Source organism: Plecotus auritus (genome assembly GCF_963455305.1).
Source record: "Plecotus auritus genome assembly, chromosome: 1".
In the NCBI taxonomy this organism is placed as follows: Eukaryota; Metazoa; Chordata; class Mammalia; order Chiroptera; family Vespertilionidae; genus Plecotus; species Plecotus auritus.
The window spans coordinates 58,867,767-58,887,282 of NC_137770.1; the positions used below are offsets into that span (position 1 = coordinate 58,867,767).

General features: G+C 36.1%; 1 protein-coding gene across 2 annotated transcripts in view; it reads left to right on the forward strand.

Moving 5' to 3' along the window:
• Nucleotides 1–19,516, forward strand: part of NEDD4 (NEDD4 E3 ubiquitin protein ligase) — a 136,264-nt gene that overhangs the window by 62,632 nt on the left and 54,116 nt on the right. Inside the window, exon 1 of one of the 2 annotated variants that reach the window (XM_080687248.1) lies at nt 1,245–3,089. The exons of the other annotated variant lie outside the window; for it this stretch is intronic. Coding sequence (XP_080543374.1) covers nt 1,530–3,089 — 1,560 coding nt within the window. The 5' untranslated portion in view covers nt 1,245–1,529. Of the gene's footprint in view, nt 1–1,244; nt 3,090–19,516 lie in introns of those variants that run through there. 2 annotated transcript variants of the gene reach the window in all.

The window sequence follows — 19,516 nt, forward strand, 5'->3', positions numbered from 1 at the left end:
TTCTTTCAAATAGGGTACCAGCCTTGGACTATGACATTTGGGACAGAAATTAAAATATTAAACTTTTATTACCTAGTAAACTGAAAATAAAGTAAAGGTTAAATAAATACAAAGCAGAAAAAAATATATGTACAAAATCACAACCGCTAAGAGGACAAACAGTCTACTGTTCTTTACTATGAGAGCTTTATCAGCAGTAGTAATTCCACTGCGGGAGCAGTGGTAGTACTCAGAAATGTAAACAAATATGTACTTTGTTTATATAAAGAAATATGCAGCATGGTGTGTATTTCTTTATAGATATCAAACAGCTAAATGGATTGTTTCAGTGCACCAGTAGGGGCCAGCAAAGAGTTCTTAGAGTTTTTCAGAACAGAATTGGCATTGAGATATGTTTATTTGATGTGTTAAATTCTTTTTAGACTTCTTTACTTACCAAAACACTCTCTTAAGTGAATAAATTGCAGAGACAGTGGAATAAAATATCTTGTGTGCTCAAACTATATTGGGGTATAGTTTTTCTGTCTAATCTGCATATATTTTTAATGGAATGTTTGCTTATGCTATTTCTTGGCAGAGTTTTAATAGTCAAAATATAAATGGCACTGTACTACTTGGCTGGAATAGGCCCCAAAATTATAGGAGAAAATGCTTGGTGACAGCTTCTCTTAAACTTTTTTTTTCCTCTCAGCCGTATGCTCAATTTTTGTAATAGTATTACTAGGCAAATTTTGTATTTCTATCCTTCAGCTTTCACTTTGTATAAGAAGTGTTTTGGAAGCTAAAATATTTATCTGTTTGATCTCATGCTAAATTTTAAATGCACACCACAGTTTTGGTATTTCCAAATTGCATAACTGTTGGAACTTATCTTAAAAAATGTAACAGTCTCTATTCCTTTCTACATTAACTAACTTGACTAGATTCCTAGTATGGCTACTATTTGGAAATTCAATCCTCGATTTGATACTCAATTACATGGGGTTTCATTCCTACCAACTTCCTGTAATTCTATCCCTATGGGTAAAAATATTAGTGGTCAAACTGCGCTGGAGAAAGTATAGGCACTGTGATTCACGTAGTTAAATGTTCATTTAATAGAGCTGGAGTGAAAAAAATACTGTTTCAACTGGAAATGCTAGAAGATTGTTGTTCTTGTGTTACTCATTCATGCAAATTGGAGAAGGTATAATTGAAACAAGGTTGGCAGTGTGTGAGGCAGTGTGCTTGCTGCAGCTGAGCTCAGCTGAAAGGTCGCTGGAAATCAAGTGCTTTGTAACTGAAGGCATTTTGACTACAAGCAATTCAAGACATTTTGGAAGCGTCAGTCTCAGGAATGGGTCGTCTTTTTCTTTCCGTGATATCTGGTATCTAATGTTTTACTTAGGATAAAGACTACTATTTAAGAGCCCTTTCAGGCACCACAAATGATTTTTTCTTTCGATGCAGTGCAGCTGCTTCTAGTCTGTCTCCCGACAGAGATCTTTGTTATGACTTTCAGCCCTTAACATGTTTGGAAATGAGAACAAATGGCACAAAGCTTACGATTGCACTTTGCAGCCAGAAGAAGTAATACTTACCCTTTGTCAGAAACCTCCGGAGATGATTTGGATAGAGATGTTCACATGGGCTTCAGAAGACCCACACGGATTTCAACGTCTAACGTTGTTCAAATGAAGCTGACTCCCAGACAGACTGCACTAGCTCCATTAATAAAGGAAAACGTGAAGTCTCAGGAGAGATCATCTGCTCCTTCACCTGAAAATGTTAATAAAAAGAGCAGCTGCCTACAGATTTCACTGCAGCCAACAAGGTACGGTAGCTGTCTTCAGTCTAGCAGTGCCTTAGCTGATGGTGAGGATGCTTCATTTGCCTGCGTTTTGAAGGATGGCATTTATGGCAGTGCTGGGGTTGATAATGAACTGAATGCTGTGAATGATGATAGCTTTTTAAGCAATCCTGCCATTTGCAGCAGTAGCCTTAGTAACTATTCGACCAGCGAAAATGGGTCTTACAACAGCAACGGCAGTGATTATGGGTCAAGCACCAGTATCACAAGTGGAGGTTCGTACACCAACAGTATCGTCAGCGACAGCAGTGGTTATACTTTTCCGCCGACGGATGAGACGTTTTTTGGTGGAAATTTATCATCGGACAGCACCTCCAATAGAAGTGCGCCAAACAGGAATGTCACTCCGTGTGAAATTTTTTCAAGAAGTACAAGTACAATTCCTTTTGTCGAGGATGACTTGGAGCATGGACTCGAGATTATGACATTGTCAGTGAGCAAAGACTCAAAAATTCCACTAAAACGTTGTTCATCCTTAGTCATTTTTCCTAGGAGCCTTTCAAACACCCCACCAACGTCTCCAACAAGTACAGGTACTCTTCCAAGCAAAGGATCCTATCAAACCTCACACCAGTTTATTATTTCTCCCGGTGAAATTGCCCACAGTGAAGATAGTACTGGTGCTAAGGGATTTCTCTCCACAGCTGTCAATGGGCTTCGGCTATCTAAAACGATCTGTACTCGCGGAGAAGTAAGAGACGTACGACCACTTCACGGGAAGGGCTCATCGCAAAAGAAAATGGTTATTGCAAATACTAGTCCAAATCAGACTGTCTTTGAAAAGCCATTGGAAGGATATTCATGTGTCTCAGTGCATTTCACCCAACAGAAAGCAACCACATTAGATTGTGAAGCTGCGAATGGTGATTGTAAACCAGAGTTGTCTGAAACGAAGCTTAATTCTGATTCAGAATATATGAAGCTTACAGATAGGACATCTGCATGTTTACCATCCTTCCCAAATGTAGATTACCAAAGAAATAGCAATGGACAGTTGGAAAGACCAAATTTACAGATAAACAAAAACCATGCTATTTTACAAAGAAGTATTTCATTAGGAGGAACTTACCCAAATGTTTCCTGTTTATCCAGCCTTAAGCACAATTGTTCTAAAGGGGGACCATCTCAATTACTCATAAAGTTTGCATCTGGAAATGAAGGTAAAGTTGATAATTTACCAAGTGACAGTAACAGAAGTTTCACAAATGAACTATCTAAATCTTCGAAGCATTCTTGTAAGGTAAGTTTCCTTTGGTCTCGGTAAATGTTAATTTATATTAGAATGACTATGAAATAGTTGGTTAAAATTTATTATAACTAAACAGTTTTATATACTTTCCTGGTCCTTAGCTAGCAAATATTTTTGTAGTAATGCACTTTATATTTGTAAATCTAAAGAACCTCCTATAATTTGTGACTCTATTTATTTTAGCAATGTAGAAAATATTCATTAAAAAAAACTTTCCAAAGTGAGTTAGGCCATAAAACATTTCTGTAGCATAAAAACAAGCTTTAAATAATAACACTTTACCTTGGTATATTTATTTTTCCCTCCCCTCAAGTGGCATCATATTTTAATGTTTAACTTCATTTTTTATTCCAATTTTCAAAATGCTCATTTAGTACTCTCCCCTTCTTAATCATTGTGAAATAAAGCAAAATGTAGAATGCATATTTAAAATATTTTTTTAAAAACCTATGTGAAAATCTTGTTATAAATGAACATGAAGAAAATTGTTTTTTTGAACATGATTTTATTAGATCATTGTTAAAAACTATTGTGTTCATCTTTGAAGCAGAGGAAAAATAAATGGCATTTTCATTTGTATATACCCTTAACCACAGGAATTTTGTTTCCACCCTATTTTTTTTTTTTAGTTACCAGTTAAGACTGCCTTCTAGAATGTAGCTTACTTTTTCAACAATATTAAAATTTAAATTTTATGTATTTTAATTTGGTTTCAATTGCTAGGTATTTCTCATAATTTTCTAGTTACTTTATTAATTTGTTATTTTGTTAATTTTGCTTTATTTTATTAGTAATTTAACTCTAATGAATCTTAACCAAAACATTTATGTAATGTGGCCTTTCCAAAGTATCTTAAGTGTTTGGACCTTAAATAGATTTAAAAAATTTTTGTATTTGGAAGGTCTTGCCAGGATATTAAAACATTTTTAATACCGGAAAATTAAAAAAGAATTCTGACTAAAGCAATTCTAGATGACAGTACAAAACAACTTTTTTTTTGCAGGGGGGTGGGGGGGAGGGGTGGAAACTTATCAGTTTATCTGTGTTTATATAACACTCAATATCTATATTAAAGATTAAAAATACTTCTGGATAAGTAGCTTAAAGTAAATAAAATATTCAGTAATTGCTAGTTTGTTTTCTCTCTTTTGAAATCTGGTAAATATAATCATTGTTACCCAATACCCAGATGTTAATATAAGCAACTACTTTACTGAAGATGAAAAAGGTCAGATTTCATATTCTGATTTATTTTTTAGAATTGTTAATTCTATTTACAAAACTGTTTAAAAATGAGCTTTTAGGAGATGATAGTCTATTTAACTGTTTTGACCCCTAAAAGAAAGCAATGAAGTGATACTATGAAGAAACATATATTAATAGTTTGCTATCTGAATTTACATGTACCTTGTAAATTTATTTTACTTTTCATGAAATCATTAATCTGCAAGGAATAATTAACCTAGAAATACTTATAAAAATATCCTTAAAATAGTTTATTTTGTGGCAGTGGTATAGTTTGTTGTTGCTTATGCTTTTGAAAATAGTATTTTTAATGTTTTTAATAAAGTGTGACTAAATGCTTTGCATGGCTAAAAATACGCACTTTCATTGGTTTTATTTAACTTAGTAAGCTTACAAATATTTTTTTTTGTGACAGCCAAATGCCTACCTTTGTGCAGATTCTATTTTTTGGGTAGATTATTGGATTATAAAATGGTTCAAAAGTGTGTAATTTTCCAGAGAGCTTGAAATTGTTTATTAAACAACTCTTTATAAAAGTATAAACAATATACTGACCAATAAATTCAACATATACTAGATCAAAATTGATCTAAATGATTAATGGTAAGTCAAGGGCTTGTTTTAAGAGGAAAATACTAATGTTTTTTCTAAACACAGCAGTGGCAACAATAATGGGATTTTAGAAATAATCCCGTGTTTATCAATAATTATATATTAATCTAATTATAGTGGTATATTGTAACTCATTTATAAATAAACAGCTCCCAAAATATTTCCCATGACTCCAGTTAGTCTGGGTTAGTGTTCTGATTTGCTGAGTCTGGATTCACATTTAACAAGTTGATATTAGAGTAGCATTTAGTAATGTCAGCTATCTGTACTGAGCAGCCGTGAAATTAAATCACTGCTTTGGTCAGGGACCCTTGATTCTAAAGCACGGAGAGGACTACATATTCTTTTCTTACGTGTTCGTCTCTAGCGGCATAGGATCCGTTTTCTAGCTCTCTATAATCAGCAGCCCAGTAATGGCTACTTTTTTAAATTGAGTGACGACTCTTACCTGTATCTATGACAGGGCTCTGTTCTGTGTTTACAATTTAGAATGAAGATGAACGTTGTAGTCTGCATGATGGTGTTTATTTTATTTACTTGCTATCAAAGACTATACCAGTAACTGACATATGTTTACTACATATACTTTTGAAAAACAATATTACTTTTGTAAAGGCTGTTTAATGGCTTTTGATCTGAAAGTAGGTATTTGATGTTTTAACATTGTATGTAATATTTTGTCAGGTCTATCAAGAAGTAAATCAAGGAACTAAGGTAGTTTTTATCCAGTTATAGAAATTACTATTCATATTTCTAAAATCTGTGTAATAGTTAGTTTACTCATTATCATTTTATTTTTCTCTATCCGTTTTTTTCTAAATCTCATATATTATGCTGTGAGGATACTCAGAGTTTTCATTACCTTATTATTTAAAATACCTTAGCATTTTGCCCAAAGTTATATATTTCTTCCATTCTTCACAATATGCATGTTTTTATCAGAAAGTTTGGCTTTACATTTTTTCTTTTTGTTATGAAACTTCTTTTGTCCATTTTCTGTTACTTAATCCTGGGTAGGTAAATTGCTTAAGCTTATTATAGTACGACTTTAAAAGACTATGTCTCAATGATTTCAAAAGCCTTTAACACTAATCTCAAGATTATACGTTTCAATAATTTAGTTGTTCTCCCTAAAATAAATGTCTTAAATATATACTTATTTTAGTGTTCAATTATTTTCTTGGTTTTCATTTTATTAACTTTAACAGTGTATTTAGAGACATTTGGTTAAATTTATTTTGAACAACACTTAATCTTTCCTATAAAAACCAATGTAGTTTTGCTCTGGTCGGTATGGCTCAGTTGGTTGGATATTATACTGTGCACCAAAGCGTTGCTGGTTCGATTCCTGGTCAGGGCACATGTCTGGGTTGTGGGCTCGGTCCCTGGTGGGGAACATGCAGGAGGCAGCCGATCGATGTATCAGTTTCTCTCTTTCTCCCTCTTCCCCCTCCCCTGTACTTACTCCCCTCTCCTTTCCTCTCTCTCTAAAAAATTAATTAAATAGTATAGTTTATAAATATTGACTCTCAAACTATGATGCAACATTGTTAAATGACCAGTTTTGGAAATTTAGTGAGAAATTTATGCTTGTATATTTCTTAGAACTGAGGAACTATAATATTAATTTCAGAGTGGGTCAAGGAGTTGAATTGTTTGCTTCAAAAATACTTTTACTTTCTCTGTAGATGTGTCTTCTTTAATTCATTCATTTAGCACACATTTGAGTCCCTACTATTTACCAGGCACTGACCCACGCACTGGGAATAAAAGATAACAAAGTGCAGTCTCTATTTTAGGAGCTCCCATTCTAGTAATAGAGACACACTGGTAAACAAAAAAAAATTTCAGTGTAATGTGTGATGTACTAAAATAGAGGTGTGTATGAGAAAGTGAGAAAGGTGCAACAGTGTTTGTCTAGAGAAGAGGACCTGGTTGGTAGAGGAAAGCTTCAAAGAGGAGGTGACATTTGAGCTGAGTCTTAGTCGGTGAGTTGGAGTTCCCCAGGCAGAGAAATCAAGGAGGATATTCCAGGGCAGTGATTCTCAGTCTCAGCACTATTGACATGTAGGGCTGGTTACTTTTTGTTGTATGGGGTTGATCTGTGCCTTTTAGGATGTGTAGCATCATCTCTGGCCTCTACCCACTGGAAGCCAGAAGCACCCCACTTCCCCAGTTGGGACAATCAAAAAATGTCTCTAGTCATTGCCAAATGTCTCATAGGGACAAAATGGCACCTGTTGAGAATCATTGCTCTAGGGCCTAGGCCAGCAATTTTCAACCTTTTACATTGCATAGCACACATAAAGTAACTACTAATATTCTGGGACACACCAAAAAGTATATTTTTTGCTGATCTGACAAAAATAGGTATAATTTTGATTCATTCACACTAGATGGATTCTTTTGTGTTGGCTGTTACCATTTTTTTATTTGATAATCTAAGGGAAAAGAGGTCAGTGCCCCTGACTATATAGTCCGGTATTGCATGTTTTAAAAATACTTGAGGCACACCAGTTGAAAGTCACTGCTCTCGGCAGAAGCAGTCAGTTGCACATGCAAGGCCAGTTGTGTGAAAGAATCACCCTACAAAGGGTTGAGTGTGACTCAAGCATAGGGAGTCCAGCGATATGGGAGGAGATAATGAACTAAAAGTGGGTTGGAGTCCCTTTGGGTGTGATCCCTCATGCTGAAGAGAAAGCAGTGTTAGCCTCCTGCTAACAGAAAATAGTTGGGCAACAGAAGTCTTTACTTGCAAGTGTAATGTGCTCATTTCTGTGTTTTTAAGTAATATTTTTGTGACACTGTGGATTATAAATGAATTGTGTGTTATTTAACTTAGATTTTTGGGTGAATGGTGATATCATGAACTGAGATAGGGTATTCAGGAGAAGGCGCCAGATTGGAGAGTGAAGAGGAAGTCAAGCATGATTAAGTTTATGTACTGGGAGGCTGTCCTGTCAAGTAGGGCAGGTGGAGATACAGGACCAGTGCTCAGGGGAGACATCAGAGCTGGATATGGAGGTTGGGAGTTATGAGTATAGTCAAAGCCTTGTGTAAGGATGAACTGAAAAGCATGAAAATGAGACAGGGATTGGGGGTGGGTGGGAATAAATCAGAACTTTGGGACCACGAACTCTGGGGAGACAGTGGAAGAAGAGATAAAGAGAAGACTAAGAAAGAGCCACTAGAGGGCAGAGAGTCCTGGAAAGCATGGAGGTGTGGAAGGCAAGGGAAGGAAAATTCAAGGTGGGCAGCATACAGCGCTATAGAATTTGCATATCCATCAAATGTGGCAGTAAGGAGGTCCTTGGGGACATTAGCAAGAGTATTTTTAGGAAAATAGTGGAAAAGCCTGGTTGAAATAAGAATGAAACAGGTAAGGAAGCAAAATAGCAAGTGAAGATTGCTTGCTAAATGTCACCAAATAGGCATTGAGGTACTGTAGGCAAGGTATATATTTAGTGGCCACTATATAGAAGACCGTATTAGGTGGATATAAGATGTATAACACAGATTCTCTGTCTACAAGAACATTGTAGTCTATATTCTGGGGGGTGGGGAGAAGCTGTATCTCTCTGTTCTTTCATCTTAGAACTATAGAATAAGGGAGTGTATATGGTAAACACCAAAATGGAGATTCAGCAATATGAAATGAAGGAAATTAGAAGTGAAAACTTGAGGCCATCTATGAATAGTCACAACTCAATTTGAACAGCACTACTCTTTCTCAGTCTCCGCCATACCACCAAAAATAAGACAAAGCTAAAACAGAGCTTCCGCGTATAAAACAAGTCAGGGTTTAAGGCTTATTCCTGGAAACCATTTGGAGAGTAGGCACCTTTGTCTTTATCCCTTTCCCTTCCTCTCTGTAAAAAAATCAATAAAATTCTATTAAATTTTTCAGGATATGGAGCCTACCAGGTGCTAGCTATTGTGGGTCCTCACCCTTGTAAACCCACTCTCCCCTTACATTATGCATGAGAGTGGAACAAGGTAGAGCAGGAGAAGCCAGGACCAGGAGCCAGTTTAGGCAGAAGGGGCTTGGCAGAGGCCCTGGGTGTGGCCAGCCAATGTGTTGAGGTCAGGAGGGTGGTTAGCAGTAGGAACAAATGAGTGCTGAGAAAGTGAACCAATGATGTTGTCAACATAGCCAGGAAATACCTGAAGTATTGCTCAAGTGTGTGATTCAGTATTCTTTGTTTGCGCATGTGTGAGATTGGAAGACTATGGTCAGATGAAGACAGACACTTAAGAGATTTATTAAAGAAAGCCTTTCAAAACAAGAGATGAACAGATCTTATCTCGATTCAGTGACATCTTTTGAGGAAGGCCCTCAACATGGGAGCAATTATCAAAAAGCAATTTTACCTTCAATGAGATTTAACTAAACAGCTTAGATGTAACTAGAGCAGGTCTGAGAACTTGGAAGGGCAAGCAGTAGCATGTCTGTGTGCCTTCTAGCTCCGTTCATGGCAAGTCACAACAAAGAACACCTTGACCAAGAGGATGTCTCTATTTAGGCCTGAGGGTATCTGTGTGGGGGGGTGTAGTGGGGTGGGGGGGAGATCAAGCCTTCTCTTGACTTAGATGTATTACAAAACCGTAACACTGTGAAATGTTTTGTGCTTACCTTAACAGAAAAAAAATACTACTGAGCAACAACAAATTTACATCAAGGATATTGGTAGCACAGTAGACAATGTCTTTAAATTCAGTTGATCATTAAGTAAAAAAATATTTTTAATAGAATTTTTATCTTTAGCCTCCCTTACAGAAGCTGAGAGTGTAACATTTTATGATATAGCTAAAATAACATTACCCAGGACTACTTAATTTTTTTCTTTTTCTCTCAAATTTTCTGTGGTTGGTATTGCCTTCTAATGCTTCAGGGACTGCAGTTGGAGAATGGCATGTTAAGTTGTCAGTTGTTAAATGCAGATTCTGGTTCAGTAGGTCTGTGGTGGGACCTGAGAGTTCCGTGTTTCCAACAAGCTCCCAAGTCATACCAGTGCTCCTGTTTCCCCGAACACACTTTGAGAAGCAAGGTTTAGGACCATTCATTTATGAGAGCAGTAATACAGTTCATAGTTGAAGTATTCAATGGGCCCTGTCCTGCTTTTACATAAAGAAGAGCCATAGGTATACTGTGGCCAAGGCCAAATAATTTGCAAAGAGATTTAAATCCACTTAGGCGTTTAGAATAGTTATTGATTGAGACCATGTAATACAGGAGAGATTGTTCAGACCAAGAAAAATACATGAGCAAGGTTGCCTACCTGCCTCATAAAAGAACCTTAATAATATATTCTTCCAGAATTCTATTAAATTTCCCAGGTTTACCTTTTAGTTTCATCTAAGGACTTAAAAATATTGGTCTATAAGGCATGCAGTTCTACTTAAAGAAATCTATTTAATTCATCATGGCTGTTATCCTAGTTTATTTGAAATGTTATATTTTTCTTCATTATGCTGGCTTATTCAAGCAACATCTTCTATCTTCCTCTTTGCGAACATTTTTAGTCTTTTTAATATTCTTCCCTCTAGCAGTGCCAGATAGGGTACTACTAAGAATGTTTAAATATTACACATGGTTTATATAATGAATTGAAACATCATATATAATACATGCTGAGTTATGAACTGTCCTTTTTTTTTACTTTGGAAGTATTTTTTATTTTATTTATTTATTGCTATTGTCATTGTTTTATTTATTCATTTATTACATTTTAATTTCTTTATTGGTTAAGAAATTACATATTTGTCCTCATTCCCCCTTTACCTTCCCACTACCCCTCCCCCCCACACTCCTGCCCTCACCCCCCTGTTGTCTGTGTCCACCGGTTAGGCTTATATGCATGCATACAAGTCCTTTGGTTGATCTCTCCCACTTACCCCCACCCTCCCCTACCTTCCCTCTGAGGTTTGATAGTCATAGCTCTATAAGGAAAAAGTTTAAAAATTCTTTATGTATAACTTTAGCGCTTCTTAAAATTATATATTACTTCTCTAGTATAAATCAGTATATGAAAATCTTAGGAACTGTTCTTCCATTCGAGCACCTTAAAGAAATCTTATTGATGGCTGGGTTTTTGTAGTCTTTATGGCTACCAAATGGCTTAGCCTAATTTCAGGGAGCCTCATAAGATGAAAAAAAAATGAGAAAAAGGAAACAGCAAGAAAAAAGTTAAAGATGGAGAGATGGAAATACATAGGCAAGCAAGCAGGCAGGCAAATGTAAATTTTCTAGAATTGATCAGAGGAGAATTCTAGACAAGGGATTAAGCAAATGTAAATTTTCTAGAATTGATCAGAGGAGAATTCTAGACAAGGGATTAAGCAATCTTTTCTGGGCTCTTTTTTACTAGAATGTGATTCCCTAAATCAGGGACTTTTTGTCTTATTCACTGTTACAGCACCAGGACCTAGAACAGTGCCTAGCTCAAAAGAGACACTCAACAAACATTTAGTAAGTAAAGTAATGAATGAAGCCAGGAGACCCTTTGGGATGGGGTAGAGGTGACTGGAGGTCCCTGAGAGATGTGGGTAGCCAGACAGCCTTGCACAAACAGATAACCAAACTAGGATATTTAAATGATGACTGTAATGATGAGTGGGAGCTACTTGATGCTTCATGCTTTGCATGAAAGAGTGGCACTCTTAAATGAATACCTTGTCCCCGGGGTGGGTGCCAGTGGAATATTATGATCGTGACTCAAGGATTAGTTTCCACAGTGGAGTCTGATTCATAGCCTACATATTCCACTCACTGGTACCGTAGAACTATGTGTCTGGGTAGAGGTTCAGACCAAGTTTTCTAAAGAGAAGATTGAATGGGCCAAAACTTTTAAGGGTGTTTAAACAAAGGCCATTTGGCTGGCTTTAAATTTATCATTATTGAATAAAACAACTTCATTCCAGACTTGATGTAAGAGCTGGATTCTCAGAGTTGTTCCTGGAGTCTCAAGTAACTGTTTTAGCTGAGAATGACCTTTACCTTTTGTACCAAGACTGAAAGACTGAACCCTCTCAAAGAGTCACAGAGCTTAATGGAAACTCAAGTCATCTTCAAAGCAAATGAGTTTAACAAGTATTTATCAGAAATAGAATATGTGCCTGCTAAGTGGCAAATATTATTCCTGGCATTGATGAGTTCATAATTTAGATGAGAAGACAGCATAAACCATTGAAATAAACAACCAAAGTACAATAATGTGTAATAAATTTAATAATATCCAAATACTTACTTCAGGCAGGTGAGCACCTAAGGTCTGAGATATGTGGTTGCCTGTATAATTTTAAACCAGCTTTAATTTTTATCAAGATAATACATGTGCCTATTTTTAAAATCAGGTGTTATTTCTTTGAAGATTTCTCTGTTCTCTCTGCCTCTTGGATTGATCTGATAATTTCCTATTCTCTCTTGTTTTCTGTCTCTTTGCTTCCTTATCCTATTTTCAGGAAGATTTCCTTCAAGTTTCTCTTCTTTAATTTTAAAATTTTGGTTATTTTAATTTCTATAGTTTTATCTTGTTTTGTGATGATTCCATGTTTTTATTCTTATTTTACAAATACAATATATATATATTTTTTTACTGCTGGTATCTTCATTGAAACATTAAAATATAATGCTATCTATTGGGGGAGCATGCTGGAACATTCATGACATAGTTAATAGAGTTTCATTTAGTGGTTCTTATCTGTATTGAAAACAGTTTGCCCAAATCTGCTTGGTACGTATTAAATCTAAGAGTGTTTAAACAATTCACTACCAGTATTATAGAATGAGCAACTGATTGAAACACTAACACAAGACTGTTCTAGACAGAATTTGCTAGTAGAGTTAAACAACTGTATTGAATAAATACAATCGTTTATTTTAGAATATTTTATTTCAGGTTTGTGTTGTTTTGAAATGGGTCCTCCATTGTCTCTGGTTCCTGTGGGTCACTTTGTGGTTATTGTTTTTGTTGTTATTGGACATTTTCCTCCAGGAGTCCAGTGGACCTTGCTGTCTGTCCACATTTGAGAAGGAGTCACTGAAGTGAACTGGAGGCTCTGTAGTTGTGTGGTGTGGGGCTTCACAACTAGTAGGCTTCATTGTAGGGAGACCTGTAACTCAGCATCTGGAGGTCTTTTCTCAGAGATCAGTTTGTTTCTCCAGAAAAGACACTCCCAGTGATTAGCCCGTTATGTTTGCTAGCCATGGAAATGAAGGTGACTTCTTTTATAGGTTCTGAAACTGAGTTAATTCAGGGTAAAACATGCCTTAAAAGTAATATTTACTTACCAAATTCTTAAGGCCTGATGATAATTTAAATAATTTACAGTAAGTGAGGGGCCTGGTTTCATATCTGTTGTCTGAAATATATTGAATACATTCTATAAGTGAAGATACTCCTAGAAAGACTAAATGAAATGTTCTTTATAATAGAATATACGGTTTCCTTAACATATTTCCCAACCTTTTATATTTCTTGGCAATACACTTAAATGTAAGTGTGCATGCCTGTCACTCTGAGGAAGAGAGTAGACCTATTAAAAATGGGTTTGGAAGGAAAAAGAGACCATAATGACCCTCTACTAGAATGTATTATTGCATGTTCACTGCCACCAGAACTTAAAACTTCAACTATGATATTTTTTAATTTGGAGAAAATCCTGCTGTATGCTTGTAAACTCTTAAACCTCTATGTGTATCTGTAAAACTTTAAATCAGGTAACATATATTATATACATTTCAAACAGCTCTCTGAGATAGTGGTTATCTCCATAGATGAAATAAGGAACAAGCTCAGAAAAGTTAAAATGACTTACTCAAGATCATAAATCTAGTCAATGTCATATACAGGCCAATATTCAGGTCTGTTATATGTTCTACAGCACTTTTCTGCAGCATTACAAGCCACGAGGACTTTCATTCTACCCGGCAGCAGGAGGAAACCACAAAATAAAGCTGCTTAGGGCAGGTTATTCTAGTAAAAGTAGCATCAGAAAGAAAAAAAAGTGAGAATTGTCTAAAGGAAAATTTTCACCTGTACTCACTACCATCTGATAATGAACTTTTACACTCTGTAGAACATATAGTCCAATCAAGTTCTTTCTTATTGCCATTGGTGAACGAAAGCTACATACAAGGATTATTGTTTGAGCGCATTTTTACTAGAGAACCAGTTTTTCTTTTAAATATTTTTCCTATTCTTCTGGCTTATGACTCAATATTTATCATTGTGCTGTTCTTTCTGATTGTTTTTATTGATCAAATAACACATACTGTGTGTTTCTACCTCCTAAAACAGTTTATGAATTTCATTCATATGTTCTTTTTCTTCAGTAACTATTATAAACTACCTAAATCATTATAAACTACCTATATTTTTTGTTTAAAGTATTGGACACTTTCAGACACACACAAAGGTAGGAAGATTGATGCATTGAGTCCCCTTGTGTGTCTCCAGTGAACCCCCAGTTTCAAAGTTATCAACATTTTGACAATCATGTCATTCATCTCCTCTCCTCCACTATTGTTTTTTTCCCTTTGGGTGACTTCTTTCTCAGGAGCATCCTTGAAAAGCTTAACTCAACCTTTCCTTAGGTATGATAAACTGATCTGTTTTTTAAAAAGGTGGTGGGGGGAATTATGATTCTGAACAGGGAAGCGTGAATAAATCAGTCAGCTCAGGGGAGCTTTCTGGATCCCAGGGCAAGAACTAAACACAAAACCTTAAAACCAGAAAGTACTGTTTCACTAAAAAATTTTCTAGAACTCCATCTGTGAAGTACAGTGGCCAGTAACCACATGTGGCTATTGAGATTTTAATTAATTTAAATTAAATCACATTTAAAATTCTGAACCTCATTTGCACTACCCACATTTTAAGTGCTCACATGTGATTAGTAGCTATCGCACTGCACAGCACGATATAGAATAGCCATTATTGCAGGAAGTTCTATTGGCCAGGGCTCCTCAACATTCCGTTTGAGAAGCAAAGTATTGATGCCCCTGTAACTCTGACAGTGCTCCAATGTATTGAGGAAGGTACCTAAAGCTACAGTGCCTGGGAGCTGTGGTGACTGAAGGAGGGGAGCCACATCCAATGGCCTTATTTTTCTCCACTGGCACCTGTCTTGCTGTTTAAGCAAGAAAAATTTGGCTTTAAAGGGATCTTTTGAGTTCTTATTTTCTTAAACAACAGTAACCCACCCCCCCCCTCCTTTTTCCTGTTTTCATTGATATATTATATTCTTGAATAAAAATTATGAGTCTCCAACCGTGGGAGAAATTTTTAAAACTGCTTATAGGTGAGGGAAACTTATATTTGACCAGATGATCAGGTCATTAAATTGTAAGAATAATCAGTTTTTATGTCTAAAATGTTTTTTTTAAACTGAGAAAAGATTATTCATTTCAAAAAGTAAAAAGTGTTAAACATTTCATTCTACTACTACATTAGTAGTCTTGTACCAAGGACTAACAAAAAAACAAAAACAGAGCAAAGAAAGGAAAAAAAGAAAAGAAAAACTACCTTGGGAGTCATTTGAGAATTATTTTGTTGTTTAGCGGTATTCTTTGGCCAGTCCTTTTGGGTCTTCTCCCAATAAGCTCATTTTACCGACAATAAACCTTTGAATGTATTTGCCAGTCACTGTGCACCATTTGTGTTTAATACTATTTGTTGATGATTAGGGGAAATATTAATGAAATTCTAACAAGCAGATTTTGCTTTTAAAATGTCTTTTGTTGTGAAATGCAAAAGAGTAGGTAACATCATCCCAACTTTTGATGGGGCAGTCTAAGCCAGCAAAGAACCTATATAATATAATTTAAAATTAATTTAGAAATTGATTAAAGTAGAAGGATTGGAGAGTTGAAATGATTGTAGCTTCAAGACTGCTTGCTCACGAATCAAAGAGTTTGCAGGAGGATCGTCTCATTAAAGTAGTCTGTAGCCTGAAGACTTGGATTTGTCAACAGAGTTCTCCAGACCTACGACTGCTGGCTGCTGTTTCATACACTGGAGAAACAGAGTCAGTATGAAGTTCAGAGATTTATAAACTTCCGCTTCAATTACCTTCAAAGATGATTAAACTGGAATTTGGAGGAGTTAATCTAGCAACTAACCTAACAATGAGCTAAATAGTGACTTCCTTCTATGTGCAAGGCGTTGCAAGGCCCCGCACGATATGGCAAAACTTAGGAATTCTTTTTAACCTTCCCTTTTCACACTGTTTAAACATCCTTAGATTATATTTAAATGAATAAATGAGGTAGTTTTATCTGAATCTAAGTCTACGTGAGTTGTGGATTTCACCTCTCCTGGGTGTAATTTTTAAATTTGTTGGTAGTATCAATAGGAGATTAGGGTTGTAATCCCATGAGACTGGAATAATAGTTTCACACAAAATATTGTCAACCTACCAATTCTGTGCAGATTCCACGTGGTGCCACGGGTGGGAGAGTGTCTCACGGTCACTAGATGGCAGAAAAAGTCCGGAGAGATGGGGAAGCCTGCGGAGAAGTGTCGGGAAAGCTTGCTCTGCTCCTTCGTAAGGAAAACAACCTCTTACAACTCAAGAAAATACAGTTCAGCCCCAGAGGCAGGAAAGCCAGTAAATGATCCAGGAACCTGGGCCATAGTCAAAGCAGAAAGAAATGTCAGGGGATCGATAAACCACTCTGCGCCCACACATTATCAGGCCATCACACTCATGACAGAGGACTAAGTTCAAGTCCAGGCTGAAGAAGGCAGTCAGATTTTAGGGAGTGGAGCAGGTCATTTAACCCTTTTGATTATTTCTCTAATGCGGTTCAATACTGACCCTCTTGGGATGGGCAAGTGGTACTTTAAGTCACAGGGAAATCTGATAACCGTCTTTTGATAACGGAGCATTTCCTGCCATATTGCTGAGTTGGTTTTATAACGTTAGAACTATCACTATTTTCTTCCCGGTAAGTTCTCTTCACATCATAGAGTACTTCCTCGGATCTAAATAGCTAGTTTTAATAAAGGAGAGATTAATTGATATAAAGATGATATAATTTTCTAATAAGTCAGGCCATTTCCATTTTTTAAAATTAATAATTTAGAATTTACCTCTGGGTATTAAAGACCCATAAAGGCAGGGTGGATAGGGATATAACAAAGAATAAAAGTTTTCCCTAACTCTTCTCCTATATACATCCATAGCATTCTGTATTTTTACTTCAGTTTTTGCACACATTCTAATTACAGGTGCATGTTTGTCTAGCAGGCAGGATTGTACGCGTCATGACATCAGGAACATTCTCCCACATTTAGCATAGAGACTGCCTATGGAAGCCAATCACTAACATTTGTTGACCTCACAGAATTTATAATGCTATTGGAGTGGAAGGGAACTGTAACACTGATGTTAAAAGGTGCAAGATGAAGTAGAATTTCAGAGGAGAAAATTAACACTTTAGTCTCATCAAGAAAATTTGCATTAAAATGGCATTTAGCTGGGCCTCATATGTGGCTAGGATTTACACAGGCACAGAGAGAGAGAGAGAGAGAGAGAGAGAGACAGAAAGAAACTTTCCAGAAAGCAGAAGTGAGAGCAAAGGCATCATATTTTACTGGGGAGGCTTATATTAATAGATAACACTGCACGATAGATTGGAAAAACACGTATGGATGGCCTAGAATCCCATGCTAAGGAATTTATAGTTTTCCATCTGGGCCAATGTTTTTGAAAAGTGTTCCTATCCAGTCTGTAAGATACCTCATATAAAACCCATCCCATTGACAAGTAAGTTTGCCTAATGCCACATGCTATATTTCTTGGAATGTCACAATGCACACCAATAAAGTTAAGTTTCTAAAATCCTACAGGAAATAAACTTTTGAACTTCCTTTAACCAAGTATTTCCCAAATATGTGACCACCTTTGAACTCTTTTAGTATCCAGCAAATCTATTATTCCTCAGAGCACACTTGGGAAATGATGTTTATGCAATAGCCAGTCTTCAAAGGGTTTGAAAAGAGGATTGCCGTAATTAGAAAATATGTTTATATTTTTACACCTTGAGCTAGAAAGAAATGCAAATGCATAGATACCTGATTCATTTTGCTTCTTCTAGAGGAATTTATCTTTGTCTTAATTTACATTGTGTGTTATCTTAAAACGACCAAGTTCATTTGGAAGTAGGCAGGATAAACAGATAAATTTAGATGCCCTGCTTATTCATGTTCAGCTGTTACTAATCATTGCTTACTCTTCCTAGTTTTCTCCAAGGATTAAAAGGAGATGTGGTTCTCAAGGTGTGACTACTGGATCAGATGCATGAGTATTACCTGAGAACGTGTAAGAACTGAACGTTCTCAGGCCCCATCCCAGACCTACTGAATTAGACATTCCGGGGGTGAGGCCCAGCGCTCTGTCCTTAGAAAGCCTTCCAGATGATTCTGACACACACGGAAGCTGGGAAACCACTTGCGATGGCTAACCTAAACCGTAGGTTAGGTGGAGAGCAGAAGCTTCTAGACACTTCTTCAGCTGCCATAGCCTCTGTGTAACTACTTTAAAGTAATCACAGTATTTTAAGTTCATCTTCACCTGCTTACTTGTTTACAAATTAAATATGAGATTTTTGCACAGCTTTTTGGTTTCTTAGAATTAAAGTCACTGTATCTTTCTCATCGTGACAGCCATCTGACAGCTCATTTAGATTATAGATACAATTCCTCAGAGAATATTAGCTTCCAGAGCTTCAAAGTTTACCTTTTCTTTCCCTGGGAGCTTGGCAGACATTCCTCAAAGGAAAAAAACAAAAGTAGCATCATAAGTAAGTGGCATAGTAGGCGTTCTGTGTCTGTTGATTTTCAATCAAGAATGAATACTTTTCTCTCTGAGGGGAAGAGCCTTTTATCTCTTTTATCAATTATGTAACTGTGGGTATTTCCTGGTTAAATTATAACTGTATACATGAGTCTTTTTTCATTTTCCTTTGTTTAGAAATATAAATTTGAAACAATGGGAAATCTTGATGAGCCTCTCCCCTTTTTTGAGGAGGGGAGAAAAGTTGTAATAACTTTCTTCTCACCTGTATAGTCCTCTAGTTAAGGGGCATTCAATATAATTGCTTCTAAAAGTATGTTGTAGATAATAAACTTTACTTTAGAAAATAATTATAAAATCTAGTTCATGTTTGATAAAACACAACCTGATTCCTATTGCTTCAGATCCCTCTCTTTTGTAGCATATTAAAAATGTAATTATATTTGGAAGTCCTCACAGTAAATTATAAACTAACTTTAAAGCATGTAGCAATAAAGGAACTTGTCAAGGTAAATCATCAGTTTTCTCAAGTTTGTGATGATTATAAAGTGGAGACCTCTAAAAAAACTGAAATTCAGAGGAGAACTCAAACTGAAACTGATTTAGACAGAGGTTTCTCCTGACTCCCTCCCTACCCCTGTTTAGTAGGGAAAAAAAATTCCTTTAAAAATGTGAAGGTTGCTAGGACTGTAGAACGCATGTACCCAAAATTTCAAGCAGTGTGAAGCTATTGTCAGAGAACAAGTACAGTTTGTGTCTTA